This window comes from Ceratina calcarata, unplaced genomic scaffold, assembly GCF_001652005.2.
Source record: "Ceratina calcarata isolate Rehan_Ccalc_2016 unplaced genomic scaffold, ASM165200v1 scaffold283.2, whole genome shotgun sequence".
NCBI lineage: Eukaryota > Metazoa > Arthropoda > Insecta > Hymenoptera > Apidae > Ceratina > Ceratina calcarata.
The window spans coordinates 347,916-372,336 of NW_017150618.1; the positions used below are offsets into that span (position 1 = coordinate 347,916).

At 48.6% G+C, this 24,421-nt stretch overlaps 1 protein-coding gene across 28 annotated transcripts in view; it reads right to left on the minus strand.

The window, feature by feature from the left end:
- The window catches only part of shot (dystonin-like protein short stop), a 73,340-nt gene that overhangs the window by 29,931 nt on the left and 18,988 nt on the right, over positions 1-24,421 (minus strand). For 19 of the 28 annotated variants that reach the window (XR_003389011.1, XM_026812462.1, XM_018022263.2 and 16 more), the window contains 14 exons: positions 23,894-23,953; positions 23,078-23,167; positions 22,386-22,556; positions 21,525-21,539; positions 17,743-18,022; positions 16,990-17,440; positions 16,657-16,914; positions 15,714-16,287; positions 15,616-15,639; positions 13,846-15,522; positions 13,682-13,765; positions 12,338-12,559; positions 9,906-10,021; positions 547-9,820 (listed from right to left, as the gene is read on the minus strand). Coding sequence is in view for 27 of the 28 variants with exons in the window: in XM_026812462.1 (XP_026668263.1) it covers positions 547-9,820; positions 9,906-10,021; positions 12,338-12,559; positions 13,682-13,765; positions 13,846-15,522; positions 15,616-15,639; positions 15,714-16,287; positions 16,657-16,914; positions 16,990-17,440; positions 17,743-18,022; positions 21,525-21,539; positions 22,386-22,556; positions 23,078-23,167; positions 23,894-23,953 (13,296 nt within the window). In the remaining variant the exon portion in view is untranslated. Of the gene's footprint in view, positions 1-546; positions 9,821-9,905; positions 10,022-10,248; positions 10,464-12,337; positions 12,560-13,681; positions 13,766-13,845; positions 15,523-15,615; positions 15,640-15,713; positions 16,288-16,656; positions 16,915-16,989; positions 17,441-17,742; positions 18,023-18,177; positions 18,399-18,697; positions 19,751-21,524; positions 21,540-22,385; positions 22,557-23,077; positions 23,168-23,893; positions 23,954-24,421 lie in introns of those variants that run through there. The other 9 variants (XM_026812466.1, XM_018022267.2, XM_018022274.2 and 6 more) reach the window with 6 other exon arrangements.

The window sequence follows — 24,421 nt, forward strand, 5'->3', positions numbered from 1 at the left end:
CATCAATGATACTAAAACGATCTAAAGCGATCTTTGCTCCTGTTTATCAACGAGCAGTATCATTTCGATGATCTAGATAAGAGGACAATGATTTCCGATCTCAACTTCTCACACTCAAAATTGCCCATGATTTATGCGCGTGAAATAAAAATGGCAAGATCATTAACATTCGGAATTCGATTTCAAGAAGAATACCACAGGCATATAATTAAATTAAAAATTCATGACATTCGGACATTGCCAGAAAAAAATCTCAAAAAATGATGTCTGCAATTATTTCATTATTATCATTAATACACATCTCCTATTCAGTGTTCTATAGAGACCAGTGGTACTGCCCTTTTAGATAAAATGTCCTTACTTATTTTTATCCATATCTTCTCTAAATCATTCATTATAAAATATTTAAATTCATCTCGATTCTTATATAAAGAATTGTGTTTTTTTTTCAAAGAGGACAATTGATCTAATAAGGGCATAATAAGAATCGAGTACAGATAAGAAGTAGAAGAAAAAGAAGGAGAAGCAAGAAAGAGTGCCACTTACCCTAGCTTCGGCGGTGAGAATATAGCCCTGCTCCAGGGCTTTCGCGAGGTCAAGGCGGTTTCCCGATGGATCTTCGATAAGCCTGCCCGCTATAGGATCCACTATCCCGATATTTATAGCCTCTAACAAACTAACGATTTTACCGGTACCGGGCTCTTTGATAACCGCGCTCGACGGGTCTATCGTGCCCGAATCGATCGCCTCCCTCAACGTCGCGGGTTTACCATCTAACGCGACTCGGAACGGATCGTGAAATTTACCGGAAGCTGCGTCGTAAAGTCCGAACTCCAACGATTCTATAAACGAGATACCGCGTTTCGGTGTGATCAATAATTCGGCTTCTATCGCCTTCGACAGCGGATATAATCTCGACGTTTGTGTCTCCAACACGTTCCCTTTCTCAGCGTCCATCAGACCTTTCCTGAACGCCTCCGCCAGTTTCACTAGCTTCTTCTTCTTCGTGTCTTTGATCAACGCGGAATCAGAATCGACGATTCCAAGACTGACGGCTTCTTTCAACGTCACCGCTTCTCCAGTCTTCGGATCGAGTAACTTGCCGCTCTCGACGAACAGGTGTCCTTCTTCCATAGCTTCCTCGAAGCTCAGAGGCTTTATGAAGTATACCTCGACGCCACTGAAACGTACGAACCTCGGTGCCAGTTTTCCATCGGGTGTCCGTGGTGAACTGGATTCGATGGTTCCTTTGATCGAAGGATCGAGGATCTCGTCCGCCAGGGCGTTGCTGACCGTGACGAATCGACCGTTATTCAGGTCTCTGACCACGGCTGTGTTCGGATCGACGAGACGATTATCTATAGCTTCCTGAAGGGTGTAATCTTGTCGCGGCTCGTCTTTGCGGATTAGACTTCGTCGCGTTGGCTGGTGCGTGAGAGGTTTCTCCAGAGTGACCAAGAGACCTCGTTCCAGGGCCACGTCGATGGGATAAGCGCGTTTCGTTTCGTAATCCAAGACCCGGCCATGGGCCACGTCGATGGATCCATTTTCTATTCCCATCGGGAGGGACGTGATTTGACCAGTCTTCGCGTCTTTCAGAGCAGTCGTGTCTGGGTCCAAGAGGCCTACGTCAAATCCTCGGCTGAGGTCGTGAGTCTCGTTCGACCGTGGATCGACGAACATTCCAGTTTGACTTCTGTACAGATCGCTAGTGACTGCTTCTTCGATACTCAGTGGTAGTTTCGAAGCTACGATGTAGCCTCTTTTCACAGCTTCGCAGAGATCGATTGGCGCTTGGTTGTTCGGTAAAATGTACATGCCGCGGATGTCATCGATGACTCCTGAGGAAATGGCATCGGAGAGCGAGACGTATTTGTCGGATCGAATATCTCGTATAATGGACGAAAGAGGATCTATCAGTTCTGATCTGCAAGCCTCAGCGAGAGTGAGCTTTTGGTTAGTAGTCGGATGGGTGAATTTTCCAGAGACAGGCTCGTAAATGTGCATAACGACTGCCTGGTGGAGGCTGAACTCTGCAGTCTCGATATCGACCACTAGACCCAGTTGCAGAGCCAGGGTCAGAGATACTGTGCAATTGGCACCAGGTTCCTTGAACATTCCAGTTCGTCTGTCTATCACTCCTGCGCGACAGGTCTCTGCCAACGAGAGTAATCTATCTGCTCTCTTGTCCCAGTAACATGCGAGAGTGGGACTGATCAAACAATTTCTCATAGCTTCGTGCAATGTGACTGCCCTTCCTGTGCTCGGATCGGTGATCTTTCCCGTTTGTTCATCGTACAGTCCTTGGTGGATAGCTCTTTGCAAGGAGACAGCCGCTCGGTGATCGACTATGAGGCCAGCGTCGTACGCCTCCCGCAGGGACATAGACGATTCAGGTGTTACGTTCACCTTACCCGAAGAACCATCGATGTATCCACTTCTAATCGCTTCTGTAAGAGATATCCTCTCTCGGAAACCGCTCCTTCCATCTTTCACAGTCACCGAATCGGCGTCTATTAAATTCCTTTGAATAGCGTCGCGCAGAGGTAAATAGACACCAGTTTGAGGATCCAGGAACATATTCGTCCTTTCATCGAGGATTCCCTTGGAGATGGCCTCGCTGAAAGTCATCGGTCTTCGCGCTTCTAAAAGCAATCCGTGTTCTAATGCTTCTCTGAAGTCTACTGGCTTGCCTTTTTCGTTGGTAACCGTGCCAGTCTTCGGGTCTACTATCAATTCTTTAATGGCTTTGCTGAAGGTGATCGCTTTTCCCGGTTCGCGTACGACTACAGCGGTACTGGGATCAATGACACCGACTTTGATCGCCCGGTCCGTTGGCAATTTCTCTCTCGTTTCTGGAACGATGAATCGTCCAGTGGCCGGTTCGTATAATCCTTTGAAGACAGCTTCTGGGAGAGATATCTTGCGTTTGGCTGGTACTATCAATCCGCGATCAAGAGCGTCCGTGAGTGATAGAGGCGTACTCGTCGATGGATCAATGGCTGTTCCGGTTTTCGGATCGATCAGACCTTGTTTGATAGCTTCTCCTAGAGATATTATTTCGCTGTTCCTTGGATCTTTAACAGAAGGACTGTCCTTACCAATCAGTCCATTTTTCAATGCATCCTCGAGAGTGTAATCGACACCATCTATTTCAAATGTGCCTTTCTCGGGATTGTAAGTCTGATGAGCCAACGCTTCTTGCAGTGACCAAGGTTTAATCGTGCTAAGGATGTATCCTTTCTCATAAGCAACGTCCAATGTCATTGGATGTGGAGATACTAAAATTCCTTTTTCAAGATCGATCAGTTGTACGTCTTCAGCTTGTTGAAGAGGCAATACTTTGTCATTTTTATCGTCCCTGACCATGGTCGTTTCTCCGTCAACGTAGCCCGTCTCCAATGCCTCTTTCAAAGTAGTTTCCTCTCCGGTTCGCGGGTTTGCAACGAGACCGCTTCTCGGAGAATAATATTCCTGAACTATCGCGTCGGTCAACGTAGGCACGAAGCCTGTAGTGACTATCAAACCTCTATCGAGCGCGACGTTCAATGGAAGCAGCTCTCCAGCTTTGGTATCCCGCAGGCGACCTGAATCGGAATCCAACAATTTCGATTCTCCAAGTGCTTCTTCTAAAGATAAAAATGTTCCAGCTTTGCTATCCTCGCATTCGCTAATGAATGCATCGATTATTCCTCTGCGTACACTCTCTTCAACGTCTATGGATTGGCCGGTTAACTTATCCTTGATTTTACCAGTGCCTTCTTCGTAAAGTCCCTTCTTGATAGCTGCTTCCAGAGAAATTGGCTTACGTGATTCGGGAACCACTAGTCCCTTCACAAAGGCGTCTTCAACGTTGATTTTCGTTCCCGATTCCAAGACTTCCTGAAGAGACGAGACTTCATCGTTCAAGGGGTCTCGGATACTGATCGAATTCGGGTCGATCAGGCCAACTTCGATGGCTTCGTTCAATCTGAACATCTGATTAGACGTCGGATCTCGAACTTGGCAAGTTGATGGATCTAGCAAACCGACTTCGACAGCTTGACGAATGGTTAAACCTTCGGTAACCGAAATTTCTGGTTGCTTCGCAGCTGGTTTTTGTTTAATTAAACCGAGTTTCACGGCTTCGAAGAATGGTATTTTCTTGCCGCTCTTCGGATCGACCATGTATCCAGTGTTCCGATCTACCAAAGGCTTGGCGATTGCATCGCGTAGAGACACGTATCTATCTGTCGTTTTACACGACAGATCTTTTACCAATACGTCGTCTGGATCGAAGATTCCCAAGTCTAAAACGAAGTCGTTAAAGGATACAACTTCTCCGGTGTCAGGATCGAGGAATTTCTCTTTCTCCAGATCGTACGCTCCTTGAGCATCGAGATCTCGAGCCGTGAGGTCAGGTGTTACTTGGATAACGAGTCTCCTCTCGTCTTCCTCCGATTCAGATTCCTCCTCTGATTTCTCTTCCTCGGATTTTTCTGGGCTCTCTTCTGTCGACGTAGGTTCCACTTTTTCTTCGTCTTGTCGCTGCACTTCAACTGCTTGAATCGTAGGTGCCTGCCTCTCTTCTGTTTGTTGTTGCACTTTCGATTCTTGAATCGTAGGCTCCTGCCTCTCTTCTATTTGTTGTTCTACTTTCAATTCTTGAATTGTAGGCTCCTGTTTTTCTTCTATTTGTCGTTGCACTTTCGATTCTTGAATCGTAGGCTCCTGCCTCTCTTCTATTTGTTGTTCTACTTTCAATTCTTGAATTGCAGGCTCCTGTTTTTCTTCTATTTGTCGTTGCACTTTCGATTCTTGAATCGGAGATTTTATTTCAGCTTCCAATCTTTCAGGCTTATCTACTTGATCCCTTGAGACTTCTTTCAACTCTTTCTTCTCTTTTAACATTTCTTCAGCTTCTTTCTTATGAAATTCTGGTTTCGGGATTTCTTTCGTCTTCTCTGCCGAAAGCACTTTTACAGGTTCGATCATCTTCTCTTTTGGTGCACTTTCAATCATCTGAGATGCAATTCCTTTTGGTTCTTCTTCTCTGGGAGGTGAAATTTTGATCGGCTCCTTGCTCTTATCTCTACTTGCAGCAGCGTCGCGCACAGCGTCATACACCGCTTTTCCAGCGAGAACAGGAGCAATTATGGGAGAAGCCATCGCTAGAAGACCCAATTTCGCAGCTTGTTTCAAAGAAACTCCACGATCCTGATCATCCTTAGTTTTCCCTGTTACAGGATCGATGATTCCTCGCTCCAGTGCTTCCTTAGTCGTAACAGTCTCAGCAGTTCTTGTATCATAAATCACGGTATTAGGATCAACCAATCCCACCTCCACCGCTTCGGTGAGAGTGTAAGACTTTTTAGTTTCCGGATCCAAGAATCTACCAGTCTCTTCGTCGTACACTTGATCAATCTGCTCAGTCGCAGCACTTGTGGTCTTTTCGGTATCTCCGTAAGTGGATGAGTCATCCAACAGACCGTTTGTAACAGCTTCCTGAATAGGCATGACGGATCCCGTCGAAGGATTCGTATAAGTACCGACACTCATGTCCAGCAAGCCCTTCTGCAACGCGTCATCGAAAGTCATTTTTATATCTTTAGTAGTGAATTCTTCTTTCTTCTCTGACTCGTCCTTGACGATTCCTTTCTTACGAGCTTCGTCCAGTCTCATTACCTTCCCGGTTTCAGTATTTTTCACCTCGTTAGGTGTTATCAATTCGTAACCGGACGAGATCGCCATGGTTTTGGTAGTGACAGTGTGATAAGAAGTAACAGTCTCCGTGAAACCAGATGGTACACTCGTGGCTTCAGTAGTCGGTGGTTTTACGACTAATAATCCAGATTCGATGGCTGTGAGGAGACGCACGGGTGTTCCGGTTGTAGGATGGACGAAGACACCCTTCTCGCGATCGATCAAGCCGGCCTCCAATGCCTTCGTGACTTCCATACTATCAGAAGTCACGGGACACGGTAACGACATTATGAAATTTCCCTTGATGGCATCTTCTAAAGATAAGCGTTCTTCCGTGATCGGATGTCGAATCTCCTTCCCACGCTCGTCTATTAAACCTCGTTCGAGGGCCACAGTAAACGTCATTCCCGCAGGTGGAATTCTTTCTTGATCCTTATCCGATTCAGCGAACACGTTGTTCTCGACAGCTTTCATCAGGCTGACGCTATCACCTGCGCTAGTTTTTATCAACGATCTCTCAGGATCGACGAAATCGCTTTCAATCGCGTTGCGAAGGGTCTCCGTTCGACCATCGGAGCAAGTCAATTTTGATAACGGATCGACTATTTCGCAAAGAATTGCTTCTTTAAGCGTCAAATGAGCACCGGTCTCTGGGTGTACAACTTTGCCTTCTTCAGGATCCAATAAACCTTGTTTATACAAGCCAGGAATTGACAAACTCTTTGCCAGTGGTACTAAGACGTCGGCACTTTCTGGATCTAGAATTCCACGGTCGACCGCTTCACCAATGTTGAGGACGTCGCCTCTCTGAGGGTCGATGATCTTGCCAGCAGCGGCGTCTATCTTCTTGCTACGAATCGCTTCAGATAAAGAGACGGGCTTCCCATCGATCACTGTCACCTCTCTGTTGAAAATCTCAGCAGTCTCTGCATCGATCAGGCCACTCTCCAAAGCCTCGTCCGCTTTAACGACTCTCTTCCTCAGTTTTTGAAGCACGATCGATTTTACTTCTAAAGGTGTTCTAGGTTTCGATTTCAAGTCTCCCATAAGGTCTTCCTCGATTTTCTCGCTTATAGCCGTTGGCGAAGAATCAGTCACAGAGTCTATTACAGACGTCGAACCGATAGCGGAGTCCGATTCGGAGATAGAAACGGAAGTTGGTGGCTTGCCACTTACAGAAACTTCCTCCTGTTCGCTCGGAGATATTTCCTTCATAATTTCTACTTTATGAGAACCGTCTACATCCGTAGGAGACGTGACGGGAACGAGGGGCGATCCCATGACTGTGACTATGCCAAACTTCGCTGCCTCCAGTAAAGGAATTTTTCTATGCTCATCTAGATTATATTCCGCAGTGTCCGAATCGACGATTCCGCGTCGTACAGCGTCCGCGATGCCAACCTCTTTACCCGTAATTGGATCTTTCACGATTACCACTTTGGATGGCAAAGTGCCATCAGTTAAAGCCTGCACTAACTCTGTCGACTTTCCGGTTTCGGTTGATATGACCAGAGCTGTGCTCGGGTCGTAAATAAGTTCGCGCGACACTCGTACAGGATCGGGTATCGCATGACTAGTCCCGAGTAATTTAATTTCTAATTCCTTTGGACCGTCCGACCGCGTCACTTCTAATTTATCCGGTTCGCCAGATACTTTAGTGATCCGAAGTAGCCTCTGCTGAGAATTGTCACCTTCTGGTTGCTTACCTACCAAGATGATCAGCCCTTTATCTATCGCTTCTTTCATGGTGATCTTCTCCGGGTGAGTGTAATGACCCAACGAGTCCAGGATGTTCTTTTCTAAACTTCGTATCAACGATATTTTTCTACCGTTGTTTGGATCGATCACGAAGCTCGAATTCGGATCGATTATTTGTAACTTAACGCACTCTTCGAACGAGACTAATCTGTCCGTTCCCGGAATTATAAACAGGCCTGTAGTCGGGTCGAACAGCCTCCTCTCGATCGCCTCGGACAGAGACCACCCATCGGTTGGTAACTCAAACACTCGTTTTTCCTCTTTCGCAGATTCATTAACTGCACTCGTGTCTTGGTCCTGATCCGGATCCTTGATCCACGATGGTTGATCGCTCGTTTGCGTGGGAGGTTCTACGAATTCTCTTTTATTAATTACACTACTCGTCTTCACTTCCATTGAAGACACTAGACGATCCTTGGTAATAATGTTCGTGGTAGTGCCAATGGCTCTAGGGACACTATCAGTAGACGTGCGATTGTAAGAATCAACTTCCGTTCGTCTGCGTATTTTTTCACTTTCGAATTCCGGCCGGATCTCCTTCACTTTCGTCACCGTCTGCGTCGTAACAGTAATATTGAGCAGACTCGTGAGTAAAGCGGCACCATCAGTAGTAATGAGACCACGTATGATCGCATTTTCAAGCGGTACTGGCCTCTTGGTTCTAGGATCTAATAGTAAGCCAGTTTTCGGATCGACCAACTCTGAGAAAACTGCTTCCAAAAGCGAGATTTCTCTGCCTTCTTCCACGATTCCTATTCCCCGGTTGAGCATCTCGGAGACTTCCGGTCGAACGTAACCGCGCTCTTCGGCTTCGATCAGAGATACGGTCTCCCCAGTGTTGGGATCGACGATGTAGGTGCCACCAGATTTGGGACTGATCAGACCCTTGAGCAGAGCAGCGTTTAAACTGACGTAGTCTCCGCTCAATGGGTCTCTGAATCCGTCCACGTCGAATATCGTTTTCTGCGCGAGCGAAGTAACCAGGCCTTTCTCGACGGCCTCCGATATAGCGATTTCCTCCGTCGCGTTCGCGCCCTTGTAGATCGCCTTTTTAGGATCGATCAAACCACGGTTGAGCGCCTCGGATAATGTGAGCATCTCGCCGGTGTCCGCGTCAACGATCGACTTCAATCGATCCGCGTCGAGAACACCTCGTTCAATGGCCTCCGTCACGGTCAATTTCGCTCTATGCGCCGGACTCGTGATTCTACCGTTCTCGTCTATTATTTCTGTATCACTACAGTCTTTTAAGGTCATCGGTTTAACAATTAGACGACGCCTACGCGCCTCCTTCAACGACAGCTTCTCCATCGTAAGGCCATGCATATATTTTCCAGTCTTGGGATTGATTATACCCAGTTTCATAGCATCCAGAAGTGTCACTTTATTGTCATTCCTCGCGTCTACGATTTCCCTGGCGGTAGGGTCCAAGAGCCCTTTCTCGACAGCCTCGTCAAGGGCGTAACTCTCGCCCGTGACTCGGTCTAAGACACGGCCGAGCGTGTCGTCTACCAAACCCTGAGAAATAGCGTCGGACAAAGGCAACATGAGGCTCCTCTTAACTGTAACAGTGACGTCGAGCTTCGCTAAGTATCCTCTCGCGTGCGCCTCCTCGACCGACAACCGCTCCCCATCTTCGGTGACCAGTTCGCCCGTGCGCGGATCCAACGCGGAACCCTGCCCATCTCCACCCGCGTCCACTCTCATCGCATCGGCTACGCTAACCCCACTCGCATCGGCCTCTCTTTGGTAAGTTACCTTCGCTCTATCGGCCGCACCCGCACCATCGAACTGCTCCGCGTCGAACAACTCCCGCTGGATCGCCTGCAGCAGAGAGACCGGTCGCCCCTCTTCGTCGAAGCCCCATGGGCCGAGCAGACGATCCGCGAGACGTGCATCGATCAGCTTTTCCCTGGCTGCCTCCTCGATCGTGACGGTCTTTTTACCGTCCCTCGAACACACTATCCTACCCTTCCTAACGTCCAACACCATAAGACTGATCGCCTCGCCCACGGTTAATATTCTCCCGGTACGTGGATCCACGATACCCCTAGCCTCGATCACGTTCTCTGTACCTATACCCTCGTGCGCCTGCTCTATCCTCTTAACGCTCCTAATCTCGCTAGAATACACGCTGCCGCCGGCGACGCTACTGGCCCTCGACCAGGCCTCGTCCCTCTCGTCGATCCTCTTCTCCTCCCCGCGTTTAGTCTTCTCTTGTTCAAGTTCCCTCTCGGAGAACCCAGTCCTCGTGGTCGATCCCGCATCCTGGATACCTCGGCTATTCTCCTGAGAGCCGGACCGGCGTACCGCGTCGCTGGACCGGATGGTCTCGGTCTTCTCGGTACGTTCCGTCCTCTCGTGCCGCTCTAGGCTGTACCTGCAGGACGATCGATCAACCGTGAAGTTTTCAGTTACGGGTAATGGAATCGTTTTACAGGTTTTCTTATTATGCAACTACTCACTGAGACTGGGTGTAGTGCGTGGTTGTTGATGTGTAACGTTCTTCGCAAGTGCTGCTCTCGTAGATGTTGAACTCCGTACGGAACGTCTTCAGCGGCCTTTGCTCCTGAAGAGCACGCTGCAACACAAGCCCGAAGGTCGTACATTATAGTAACTACATGGTTTTATGCGTAAAGAATGAAGTATAAACAGGAAACAATTTTATTTTATTGTCGATTTAAAAATGAATGAAATATATTGTGAATATAAATGAACATGAATATTCATTTATGTACGATTATGAATTGAGAAACAATTTGAAAATAATTAATATGCAACGAGAGGAAATGTTATTTGGAAAATTACCGCTTTCACAATGGTTTTATGAAGTGTCATCGCGGCTAGCGCGTTCCGTTCTCCGCAGACCGTCGCGATAAATTAAGAGAGAAGAAAAAAAAGGCGAGACGCGTAAGAGACTCGTAATCGTCGAGATTTTAATCGCCTAGAAACTGTGTCGCGTGTCAGGGCTACGCGTAGCTCTCGAACGATCGCTTTCGCAGAACATGTTCAAAGTCGGTTCGATCAACGCGAGCACCTCTAGGCAACTGACTGAACCGACTCGGAGTCGCCCTCGAGTTGGCAAAACGCCGGCCGTCTCGTAAACTCGGGAAACGAAGGCATCTGCGCGTGAAAAAGCCAGATTCTTTTTTTAGAAATGCGACCAACCGCACTTTACCGGCGGAGAACAGCTTCGTTCAGTTAAACTGTCCGCGTTTCCGCCTTCGGTATGTTAATCCCGCTAATCAACGCGTATGACGCTTTATCCTAAATACTACCGCCCACGGGCACGTCCCGTTTACCGTTCCGTAAAAAATCGAAAGTTCCGTTCTGAAAACGTTCAAATTAAGAGACAACGTAATCGATGAGCGATGCGCTCCAAACTCTACACGTGTCCCGACTAATTCCGTACACGTGACACGTCAATGGAAGAACTTTAGATTCACGGTAAACGAGCGTATGCGCTTAGATCCCCTCCATTCATCTTGTTGCGATTATCGACTGAACGGAAAATTCGTCCCGATTTTCCCACGTCGCTCGTACCTTTCGTACGATTCTAATCGCCGGCATCGCAGACGTGCTCCCGGCGGCGTCCACGCGCATCTCCTGCGGAATCGCTAGTCGGTTCCAGAGTAAAACTACGGATACGCCCAGTGCACCAGCTTGCCGGCACCGTCCGACCTGCTGGCCGATCGACACCCGCGAGGAGTAATTGAACAGTAACCAGTGCCGGCACTGCGAGAACGTCTACTGTGCGCCGTCGTCGCGAATTATACGCGCTCGCATATCGATCGCGCGTGGAGGTGGCGGCAATGATAAACTTCGTAGCAATCACGGATTTCAAGTTAAACGTTTGTCGAACTACTGATTCTTTACCAGGAGAAGCGAGTTCTTGATTATTTTTATCATGTTTTCTTCATATGCACAAAAAATGCATATCAATATTTGAAATCGATTAACGCTATGGTGATGTCAGCGTTTGTTAACAGTTAAAACTCGTATGACGTCATTATAGCGTCAGCGCCTAGTATAGCGCTAATATAAGATGACAAGTATTCGAACCAGAAATGTCTTATTTGAATAAAAAAAAAAAAAAAGATAAGAGTGAAGTGGCACTGACATCGGAATTTCGAATACGGAAACTTTCTAGATTTCACCTTGACGTGTTTTATTCCTCCCGTATTTTTCTTAAACATTTTGACATTTCGTCTCGCAATAAACACCTTAACGAGAAGAGGAAAAAAAACGGCATGAAGGCGAAACGATATAGTCTGCCCGTACCGGTTTTATGTATTATGCGCGATTACCGCGTGGGCGGATTGGAGAAGGACGAGGAGGACTCGGTCACTGCCAATTCAGTGCATGTCGACGATTGTCAGACTTGTCAATTAACATTTCGAGTGTGCCTCCCGGCAAGGACTGTACCGGCTGATCTAACTGTGTAATTCGTTCTAGATTGGACGATCCATTCAGGGTCGACGGGGAGAATGAAATACATTCCGCCCCTTTGTTGTTCTGTTACTTGTCTTGACGTTTTGCATTTTAATCGCGGCTGAGATGTATAATATTGCTGCGCGTAATAATACTATCTACAGATTACGTTATCTGTCAATAAGAATTGGAGCGTCTAGTTACGCATATAAGTAAATAATCGGATCACATCATTTCTATATATATCTAAGACTGTTTCAATTAACGATTTAAAAAAAAATATTATTCTTTCATGAAGAGGTCCACGTTTTTTCTCGGCAAGATAAATAGTATTTCACTATCTTGTAAGAACGCATATTTCTAGGAAAATCATGCAATTTGCAGATGAATTACACGGGACAAGAAACGGAATGTCGAGCGCTAATCGATCATTCGATTGCACGGGTAAAAATAATAAGAATCTCACCTGCAATGACGCGTCCTCGGGATGGAGAGCCGAGAGCTGCTTGACCCGATCCTGAAGGATAGTCACGAGCGTGGTGTACCTCCTGTTGAGGGTGTCTAGGTCTCGCGCGACGTCGTCGACCGTCGAGACGAGCTCGCGCCGCGGTTTCTTCACGGATGCGTCCAAAGACGGGCAGATATCTTCCAACTGTTCCTTGAACGCTCGGAGCCTTTGCCCGTAGATCTAAGGGTTTCGGTTAGCCCGTTACGGTTAGTGGTTTGTTATTAGATTCTCGCCTGTGTCGCTCTAGCCCATCTAACCCACCCCTAGCACCATCGCATCCTAAAGGACGATGGGTGGATCGAATCGCGAGGGATATAGTTTGATTTAGCAATTTCAAGCGGTTCGTATTCGGTTAATCGAGACGGGATTGCCTGAATCTGTGTCAATGTTCAAGCACCTCGTATGAATACGCGGTGGGAATCACCTTTAATATGGAATGACCAGTTAACTGTACCCTAGATGGTATATTATTATTTTAAAAATAGGTGCGGCACATGGGAACTGCCCAGGAAATAAGCAGATATGGGCGGATATGTTCAAAGCCAGAAATGAATTGAGAGAAACGTTATACAATCGCATCGCCGGATGCGATAGAGATACGCTTTCCAATTGGCATAGGTGAGAAATCGTGAAAAGCTAAATGTGTATTGCTACGTGGTAAGCGTTAGCCTCGTTTAAGCCTTTCTACGCTCGTATTGACAGCGGCCGGAACAGGATAATAAAAGCAACCTCCAATACTGCGAAAGCGAGAACTTAGCCTGCGTCCTTGATCCCTGAAATACACAAGAACTCGAGACATCTAAATACGTTGTTCGCCATTGTACGAGCCTCTGACTTTTTTTGGTCGTACGCTGCAAAGCCCATGAAAAATACCCGCGCTGCAAAGGGTTGCGATCGATGCTGGCTGCGAGAAGTCCTTCCGGTAGCGATAGCGGTGGCAACGTAGCGTACGATTTTCCTAGTGATTCGCAGACTCGATGAGGGTATCCAGCACGAACCGATGACGATGCCGATGAACACATCTCCAAGTAGAGCTAGCACCACACGGATCTGGGATCTCGTCGCGGTACAGAGAAATCGGACGAACGGACAAAATGGGTAATCGAAAGGAGATCGCGGCGTGGGAACGCGGCGCGAGACAATCGCGTTCTTCTAAATAGGGAACTAATTCGTAGAATCACGCAAAATCCCATTCACGCAAGCGTTCATACCGTAAGCTAACAGGCTACCTAAGGGCTACGTAAACGCTAGCTAAGCCTACCTAAGGCTTTGCGAATTATACCCATTCGCGTCTCATCTTACCTTTCCTTCGCGGATTAATCGACCGCCCGTCACGTTTACCGCCTCGATCGCCGGCGCTCGTTCGACCACTCTGTTCAATAGATTCTGAGAAGCAAATCGTGAAAGAAGGCGTGAATACGATTGAATCGAGAACGCGATTCACCGGATTCATCGCCACGTTTTACCTTCGCATTCTCGACCTCCAGTTTACTGTACGCTTCGTCGACGAAATCGACCTCGTTCCGGTAAGCGTGTTCCATTTGTTGCGCCAACCCGTACGCCGTTTCCGCACTGCGAAGTCTGTCCACCAGCTGTCCGCAGAGATTGGTCCATCTGGAATTCAGTCTGTTCACTTCAGCGTCCAAGCGGTCCATGTCCGAATGGGGACCACGATGATTAGGCCTTGACTTCTCCACGAGACGTCTCGCGTTGTGCGCGTCCTCGTTCAGTTGATCCATCGCGGGTTGATGTTGAGCAATGGCATTTTGTAGTACCATTAGATCCTCCAATACATTCTGCAAGCCTTTCAAATCTGACGGCAGCTCATCGAACGACGCCAGCTTCACCTCGAACTCGGATATCACGTTGGTGTTCTCTTCAAGACTGGAGAGGACGATCTCTACGCATTTCAGCCGCTCGATGTAGAGATTGCTCACGTTCCAGATGTTGTTCCATTTGTTGTTAACGGCATCCAGCTTGTTTCTCATCACGGGTGTCTTCAGAGTGATACCTCGGAACGTTTGTTGCATTCTGTCCAAATCCGGTGCGAGGCGTCTCAGACTTTGTTCGTAATCCTTGTGTTGGAGAACCAGATGCTCCAAACTGTCGATGTCCCTGGGCAATGGAGCAGCGATACGAGAGTTCAAAATCCTTTCGGCCTCGTCCAATGCCTGCTGAAGGGCGGAGACCTGGTCGTTGAAAATACGGCCCGCATTCTTCGACTCCTCCTCCGCTCGAGCGCGTTTCTCCAGCTCGTCGAACAATTTATTCACTTCAGCCATCTCGCGCTTCAATCGTCTCAATTGCGGATCGGCTGGGTCTCCTTCCGACAATAATTTTTCAGCGTCTTCGTTCAAGGCTTTTCTGATAGCCGTTCTCTGATCTGCACCCATGGCCAAGAATTGCGGTAGATCCCAGCCCTTCACCACTTTGATAGTCGCAAAGATCATGTTCTGCCGCAAACGAAGCTGTTTCCGTTGCCAGAGCGCGACGCTGCGGTCGTACTGTCGTCGCAATCTCTCCGCGGCGTCGAGGGCGTCCTTGTCCGGTGGTTGGAGTGCGAAACAGACGCCGGGAACGGGCGATTCGACGCCCTCCTGGTTCTTCACGCGCCATTTTATTCTACCCGAGTTGTCGTACAATGTGCACTGCTCTCCCTTTTCAATCGACATATTCACTTGCTTGTAACTACAGACGCAAGTGACTTGCATGGGTCGCGTCACCGGCTGCCGACGTTGCTTCATGGGGATCACGTCCTTCGCCTGTTCAACCAGCTTCTGAACGTGGTCGCCGTAACTGTTCAGTTCCTCGCGCAATTCTTGCATTCCCTTCAGCAAACGTTCACCCTCGTCCAACGAGAAATCTGACTGCGAGTAAATGGTGTTGAGTGTCTCGTCTCTCTTCGTGATCCACTGCTCCGCTTGTTGGACGTCGCGGAAGAACTGCTGACTCTGAGCCGCGTGTTTCAGATGGACTTCCAAGCAAAGAGTTAACTGAAGAAGCCAAGCCCATTGACTCTGCATAGCGGACATGTAAGCCTCGATGGTCTTAGCCGCGGGATGATGCTGGAGGACCAAAGCTTCGCCTCGATCTTGCACCGCGGAGAACTGGATTTCCCGTTTCTCTAGATCGCTCATCAGGGACTGAAAAAATTAATTTACTTGCTCAAACATACAAATAGAAACTCATTTGTTTGATACATGCAAAAATTGTGTGTCGATCAAATCCCTCATTACCTCAATACCAGATCCGAAAGTACGCTTGGCGAGAAGAATAAGCGTTAGCGATCTTTGCTTTTGATTTAAAAATTAGGAAGTTCTCTAAAATGAATTACCTCGTAATATTGTTCTATACTCTGCACATTTAAGTTCTTGTCGCTCCAGTCCCTAGTCACCTCGGTCTCCTCCTTGGAGCTCAACCAAACGAGCTCGCCGGTCGCGGATTGTATGAAATCGTGTAGAGTGTCCAAGTCAGAAAGTCTCTTGTTCGAGGCCGCCAATAATTCGGTATACAATTTTTGGAGAACGGTCAGATGCTGACTGTACAGCGTGAGTTCCTCTCCGTGGAAGTGGCTCTTCGACTGCACGCATCTATCGACTTTCGGGTGGAATTGTTCGATGTTCTTGTGCTCCCTTTGGTGCACGTCCAGTTCGTTTTGCACGCTGGGTAGATCTGAACCGTAATCGGCTTCCTGGAGCTGTTTGATCTTCGCCTTGCACCAGTCGATGCAATCGTGCAATGCTCGGAAATGCGGGTTTGTGTCAACTAGTCGGGTTTCATGGACGGTAGTACGGTGTTTCGTGACGACGCGTTCCTCTACCGGGAACGACACGGCCGATAGCGGCTGCACCAAACGTTTGTGAAGGAGAGATCGTACGGCGACCCATCGCTGATGCAGTTTTTGAACTCTGCGTTAAAAACGGAACAGATAAGACTGGACATTTCCTAACTGCGAGATCTTATCGTAGTAGTATCGTAATCAGAATGATGATATCGCAATAAAAGTCTTTCCACTCCTGATAGGAGTGCCGTTAAAATTAAGTCACTGAAATAATTTCTTGAAGGAGTGTTTGCGTAAAATGCCTAAAACTGTATTCCTGAACGATGTCACTACCTATGTCATAGCGAGTTCCGTGAATCGATCTACGTAATTGTTTGCAAACTTTGTGCTTGGTAAAGATAAATGTTTCAAAGCAATCAGGCATTTCATTAAGATACTTGGTAAATGTTTCAAAGCAAACGATTTTTGTTCCGTGGACAAACAAACAAGATTTTACCTTTTATGGAGCTCGGCTGCCTGACTGTATCGTCCCTCGGTAAGAGTATGCACGTCCGTGAATATGTTCTGGATCTGGATCTCTGTGTTGCGGATGTCCTGCTCCAAGAGGTCCACCGCGTGTTTAGCTTCTAACGGATGGAGCCGATCGAGACGCCTCGCTTCGTCCTCTACTCGTCTCTCGAGCTCCTCCAATCGGTTGTCGGTCGTTTTCATCTCTCTGTGCACTTTCTCGGCCAGTCGTTGTAATCGTTCGAGTCTGTGCCAGATACACGATTCCCAAATCGAAATTCTAGATAACGAAGTAAATGCTATATAAAAAATGGAATCTCACCGTTTAATTTCGTCGATGATCGCCTGTTCTCTTTCCTGATGCAGCATCATCAGTCGGTTCCAATTCTTCTCGATGACCTCGATGTGTAGTTCAGGCTCTAGGTCCACTTCACCGACGGCCTCAAAATATTTCTGAAGGTCTCTGAAGATAAACGATAATCGTTGCTTGTCCCTGTATCGAGGTGGGACCTCCTCGTTCTTGAATTTCGTGCTGTCGGCCGCCAATTTCTTCATCTCGATCAGCGTCGGTGGGAAGGCACGTTCCTGCATCAGGCACATCTTCTCCCGGATCCATATGTGAAGGGAAGTGGCTAGCTCTCGGTATTCCTCCGAACGCCGCTGGGCTTCGGCATCGTAAAGCGGGTGAATCGCTGGCGGCTCCGGGAACACGTCGTAGAGCGAAGAAATGTACGTTATCAAGGACTTCTCATCCGGTTCAGGAGTATCCACGTCTGTGACAAAAACATTAATTAAACCCTATCGACACCGGTGACAGCTTAATGATTAAAAAACGCTTGTGAATCGACTTGGACCGTTAGGACACGGCCAGTTACACTTCCGTTGGTTTTATTTCAAAAAAAAAAAAAAGGATTATTTCCAACTGTCTTATCATGAAAAAGGAAAAACAGAAGAGCGGGAGAGACTACGGTCACGGTTCGAGCGTCGACGGGAAACGGATGAGAAAATGCGGAGAAGAGAAATTGGCGAACGGGAAAAATTGTTTTATCGCAGGATCTTAAAGACGGCGTTTTACCTTCAGGATCGAGAAGCCTTGTAACGCCATACTCGCGCTCCGCGACGTGGAAGACCCGGTCGAGCCGCTCTCGTGGTTGACTGGAACGAGCACCTCTCCAATCGACCAGATCTGGCCTGTTTCGATGAATCAACGCGCTGAAAGCCAGGCCGTCTCTCCATGATCCGGTGAAGTCCGTCACTCTTACGCCGGGATAGCGAGCCGTCGATCGTCTGGCCCATCTGAGAAGAGCTTCGCGGGCAGTCACGTTCGGTTCCTGGCCCACTACAATATCGGATATCTGGGGAACAGAAAAAGGTCGAGGCTCGTCAACAAATAATTGACAAACACACAAATACAACGATTCACAGATTTGTTCTATTTGGTTCGCCCTTCGATTACCAATAAGTACGAGAATTCGGGATTCGCTTTGGTGGCAACTTCGCCAAGGCTTACCCGAACAGTTTTCGGTTTTGGCGAAGCCTGCCGGCTCAAGGTAGAGGAGCAAGCCACGGTCTCTTGTATGTAACCGCCGGTGGCGCGTTTCGTCAGATCCTCCGCCACGCATCTTTCCTCGCCCCGTGTCAAAGTGGTCGTTTTACGTACGATCCTGGTCACGATACGTTTCGTGCCGTTCTCGCCGCGTCTCGAAGTCTTCGTCGACTCGATCGACGATCCTAAATCGTACCCGTTATCAATCGCTACGTAAACACGCCGAGTATGTACCCGGGAATATAACCGCGCGGTGCTCCAACGAGTCGGCGCCGGGCGCAGTGGAAACAAGTTTCAAAGACGTTCGCCAGACTGATTCGAAATCGCGTCACGATCGGCAACGGACTTGGCTGCGTTCCAGCCTAGCACCATCTAAGTCGATCGCGCCGCGAGTTTTCTGTGTAGATCCTTAAACGCGTAGATGAATCTGTTTCTCGGAAAGAATTTGAAACTCGTAACCGTCTCGATTCGTCGGAGTTCCTACCTAGAACCTCGGTCGAGAGTCTCCGTTTAGTATAGATCGCTTTCAGGTCGTCGGCGACGGGCGTCGCGGCGCTCGAAGGCGAGACGACGTTCTCGCGAGCATCGTCCTCCCGCGTTCCTTGCACGAACAACCTTCCACCCTTGCTGAACCGATATATCGACATGTTGCACCGGCGAAGAGTCTCTTCTGGTCTCGTTACGAGAAACTAACGTCGGCCACTGGTAAAAGTGGCCACGAGCCACGTACGGTCACTCATTCGTAGCCTTATCCGGCGCTACGCTTTTTTTCCTCGCGCGTTACCTGTTCGCGAAAGCCGATTATCGGGGACCGAGTGCGTTCGCCGTTGTCACCGTTAGACCAAGTCAAAGACTTCGTAGCTTGGAACGATGTTATCGATTTTCCCCGTTCGCACGTATTCGAATCGGTGCGTTTCGTCGACGATCTACGAATGATCGGTGACGTTACGCGAGTCGTCGCGAGCCACCTTTAGCAGCGACGCATTCTTTACGGTGGGAGCGCGATCGCGCCTACTCTTCAAAACTGCAAACGCGCTCGCGTTCTCCAAGAACACACTGTCGGTGGCGCACAGGGCAAAGGTGGGAAATTACAAGATTAAGGAAGAGACGGATAGATCCATTGGAACGAGACGGACAGAGAAAGTGACAAACGGAGGATGATAACGCGCGCGCGAGGAATTAATCGTTATCGCAGAAGTCACTCGACGGCAGGCATGGCGCGTATCGCGAACTGACTGCCGCACAGTACAGGTAGCTCATCGAGACCCGATCCCCACTTCGAGTTCCTTTCGTGCTTCTTTGCGCGCCCGTTCGTCCGCTCGCGCGTTTCACCGGTAAGGTTTCACGACGCGGTTCGCCGCCGCGTCTCTCCTCCACGGCGACACGTGCCCCACGTCTACCGGCGTCCAACGCGACTACTACGTACACGATTTTTTTTCCACCGGCCGCGACTTTTAAACCGATGAATCGAAACTACGGGCGAGGAACAGATTCAACGAGACGGCCGACGGCGTGTCGCGTTGTATCCGGCTGCCGTCGCGAGAGTAGGCCAACGAAATGCGCACAGGTGAGAGACGCCTCCGACAGTCCCCCTTCTCGATTCCCCACTCTATTCCTCTCTCTCGTTCTTTTCGTCGTCGAGCTCGCGTCGTCTCTCTCGTACCTTCTCTTCCTCTCTCTCCAGGATTTCCTCCCCCCCTCACAATAACCGCTCGTGCCTGTCATACCATAGCCCGATTCTACTCCATCCTGCCCACCCCCGTCGCTCTCGACGTCACCTATCTCCCTTTTTTGCGTTTCCGCGGCGCACCGTTCGTCCTCCGCCACGTCGAAAAATCGTCGTCCTCGCGGGGGCCGCGGATGTCCTCGTCGCGGTCGCATTAATTAATATTATGCCGATACGGCTGTTGTTGTTGTGCACGGAGACCCGGTGCAAGATCGCGCATGCGTCCGCGCGAGCGATATCGGTCGAGTCATCGGGGAACCGACTGTTGCAACGAGGCGAAACGCGAGGAGAACGCGCGCACCGGGGGGCCCCACTTCGTTCGTCGCGCATCGCGTCCTTCCTCCTTTTCCTTTTCCAGAGATTTGACGATTCACCGTGGCACAGTAACGCTCCGTAAGCGCCGCCTTCGGAATTATTCGCGTTTACATACCTGAATCGCCTAATCCGCCGCGCGAATCTCGATTTAATCGATTGATACGCGTCCGTGCGGAGGACGCGCGGGAACGAAAACAATGATTAAACGAGCGACGCGATCGAAATGGGCGAGGAATCCACCAGCGTTACGAAGAGCAGAAAAATAGGAACGGAAAACGGGCCGACGGGCTCGCTCGGTACCGGACGTGACGTCATCGCGCCGGCAGCTGTTCGCTCGGGCTCGAGCTTCCGTTACCGAACGCGTGAACCAATCCTCGCGATTTCACAAATTATCTACCGCTATTGTAGACTTCCTCCTTTCTTTTTTCATTCAGAAACACTGTAAACTGGCTTAACAAGGTCGCTGCCTTTTGGTCCCTCGGCTCTTTCACTGAATTCGATATCGTTAAAAGGAAGAACACCAAGGGAAGAAACGGTGAGCTTGCGAGGGCGAAAGCGTGCGCGTAACGAGCTAAAAAGGAACGGTCGCTCGGGGCCTGACCTTGGCCGGTGGCGTCATACGCGTTTTTTGTATTCGGTGCTCGATCGACCGACTACGATTATCATAATTACAAGGTGGGCGGCTCGCGACAACGGGAGACGCGCCAGGACACCGCGATACCGACGCCTCCTCCCACGTCCCGGAATACCACGCTGGCTGTGAACCTTCCGTCTCTCGTTGTCGACTCAGATGTAAGCGCGGAACTACCATAAACGGGCAGATCTGCTCGCAATCGTCACCGGTAGCTGAGAAAAATGACGCGGTGTCTCCCTAGGGCAACGAATCTCTTTAAAACTCGAAACCGTTCTTGCGCGTGGGATGAAAAATTCGTGCTTTCTCCGGAGAGAATTTAAACTCATTTTCCCTGTGTCTTATATCGGTTTAGGAATTCAGATTATAAATTCTTTAGGAATGAAATAATACTTTGCGTCGGTCGGACGCAACTTCTTGTAGGAGCGGTACCAGGCTAACAATAAGTAGCGTGAGTCTATTACTGTTTCTACCTGCGAACGCCATCTAGCTTTTCGATCGGTTCACGCGGTGGATAAGAGATCAAGAATCCGGCTAGATCGTTTGCTCGCGCGAAATGCAATTCGACGGATCGACCGTTCGTCTCAATTTCTTTCTCTCATTCGTAGGAGTCTACGTAAGAATATAGGGAAAACTTACCTTGCGTCGCCAGCTCTGCGGCGCGAAACAGAACAGAAAATACACGATTAGACACACAGATCGGGATCGGTGATTACTAAAGTAAATTGTAACAGGGCAGACAGATTGAAATCGATTTTCGTTCGTCCATTCATTCAGCGCGAGAGATAACGAACGGAGGCGCGCTCGTTACACGGAAGCGAACACTGTGTTTCTTTGTGCGGTCGCGTAACACGGTTACTTCGGATCTTTTTTGCGACCGTCCGCAGACGATCCGACGTCGGGGTCTAGCCTTTTCAAACGGCCTCTCTCTGGACGGTGATCACGTACCCGTTCCGTATCGTTCTCGACGGCGGCGCCCAACGTCGCCGCCGCGTCGACTCTCCGTTTCTTTGGTTCGCTTCGACTCGCTTTCGGTCGGAACGAGAATCGCGAGAAAAACGAGAGTGGTCGGGGCATTCCTAAGCGATGATTCCCCTAACCCGTGTTTTCCCTTCGCCTGTTTCTCGGAAGCGAAACTTTCGATCGGTATCGCTTCACGATTCTTGCTTAACAAGCGTTATTCGATAATCAAATGGCCTGAACGGCCGGAGATTAAAGCGAGGCTACGCCTCGGGCATCGCTTTTCATTCACTTTCCCAAATGATTAAACCCCGAAATTAGGGTCTGATTACTTTATTACTGCAGGCCTCAAACACCGACTCAGTCATCGATTGCCTTCTCTCGTTTCACATCTCGAAACGTGCATTGATCGCGAGATTAATATTAATTGTTCGTCGAAGCAATTAATCGATGATCGATTCTCTGGTGATCGCGATTCGAAAGGGCGAACCAGGTACTTGACGAGCATTTTCTACGTGTTATCGATATCAGACTACTCACCTGGAAATGTAGTATGATCGTCCATATCAGACCCAGCGTCAGCTTCGGGTTCCCGTCGACGATGTCTTCGGCACGGATGTTGACGAGTTTGATTTTCTTGTATCGTAAAAAGTCAAGGGCCATCTGTACATTCTGCAGCATGTGGAAACGCATCCGACCCCTCTCCCGCGGCTGCAAGATTACATATTAAATGGCATACGCAATCCTCCATAAGAGCGACCCTCATTTGGCAAAACGAGTATATAGAATATATTATCAGATCGTTCAATCAATATTGGTAATATTTAACACTTAAGAAATCATTAACGTCGATATTTTCACTTTACTATCTCGTATCTTGCTATCTCGTTACCTCGTATGACTAAGCTGTGCACGTCGGCAAATAATTTTAACACAAATATTGACTCGTTCGCGTTTCTTTGTCTTCAGCCGGCACTACTGTCGCTACCTCATTTTTCAATCTTCATTGACAATAATTAAATAAATAATTCATTAGTTTATTTGTGTCAAATTTTAAATAGGTCATTTCATCGGTGAGTCAACGGTAATTAAACAATAGACGTAATCCGGCTGATTTGTAATTCGGGTCTCGTTCGAACGAACCCCTTACGTAAGAAATTCTCACCCTGCCAAGTGAGGGTTGAGCAGAACGTGAGTTGCGGCTGTGTCGCAGAAACGAGCGGAATACTTACGAGATGCTCGCCCGAGAGAACCTCCAGCAAGGAAATGAGGTTGTGCCCGTCCCGCAGGTCTTCGAACAGATCTCCGACATGTCTGCTGGCCTGCAACAACGATTTCACGCATCAGAGCATTGATAAACGACTTCCTCGTTCAAGTGTCTCCCGACAATTCATAACTGAAAATAAAAACAAGCCATCGGGTACACAAGTGAGAGAAAAAAAAAAAAGAAACAGATGACCCAAATGTGAATTAAGAGAATCGTTGAACGAGGCGACATAAAAAGAAAAAAAACTGAACAAATTTTACGAACACGGACGTGCAGTGAACACACATCGGAACGGGTACAGAGATAGAAATGGAAGGGGGATAACGGGCTGAGGTGATAATCGCGTGCCTCGCGAAAATAAACGTGCAAAGTTATAGGGTCGAGGTGCGTCCCGTGCAAACGCAGCAGTCGTGGCCCTCAAACTTGCGGGCGAAGTTTAAACGGGGGTGAACGCGATAAGCACGAATCTCCGTATCGGCATAATATTTGAGGCTGGCCGAGGGGAGAATCGTAGCAATTTCCGATAATTGCCGCTGCCTTTGCACGTCGAACTGCGAGCTCGCGTTGCGGCAAGGCGCACGCGTTCGCGTTCGTTTGGTCGTTAATGGAGTTTCGTCTCGACGATGACGGATTAAGGAAGCGGCGAGCCGAAGGACGTTACTTGAGACAACGGGACGGATCAATCGACAAAACGAGACATCGTCTCTATCTCTCTGGGAAGCATGCGAAAATTCCTTCTACCACTGGCAACGGTCGCGTACGACACCTGTCGTGAACTTACAGTGGGGGAACAGCATGGCTGGTTGTTCACAAGGACGCACACGTGCAGGCACGTGTAAGTCTGAAAAAAACATCGTTTGAAAAAGGAGCACGCCACCGATTGCAATGTGCGCTTGATTTTCCGCGTGACGCGGGCCGAGAGCAGCGTCGAGTTCACCTCGCGTCGCGTTAATTCGTTGCCAATTAACGGGTCGAGACCCGTTACCGCTGCTCGTCAGCCGCGCGGACGAGTGGTCCTCCACTGAAAGACTCTATCACCTGCAAACGGGTAATTTACCCCTCGAGAACGTTTTGTAAGAATTCACGTCGGGTCATCCTCAACTGCATGTCAGCGCCTCGAAGCTAGAATTTAAAGCTCTGACGAGTTAAGGATGTATAGGCTTACTTAAACAATGCTAGCATGTTGAATTTGTTGTTATAGATTCCTACTACTATTAAAAAGCTACTTGCAAAATTTTAAATCAAATTCATGGGTTTTTTGAAAAATTATAGTGACTTAAAAGTTGCATATACTCTTATAGTAATCAGC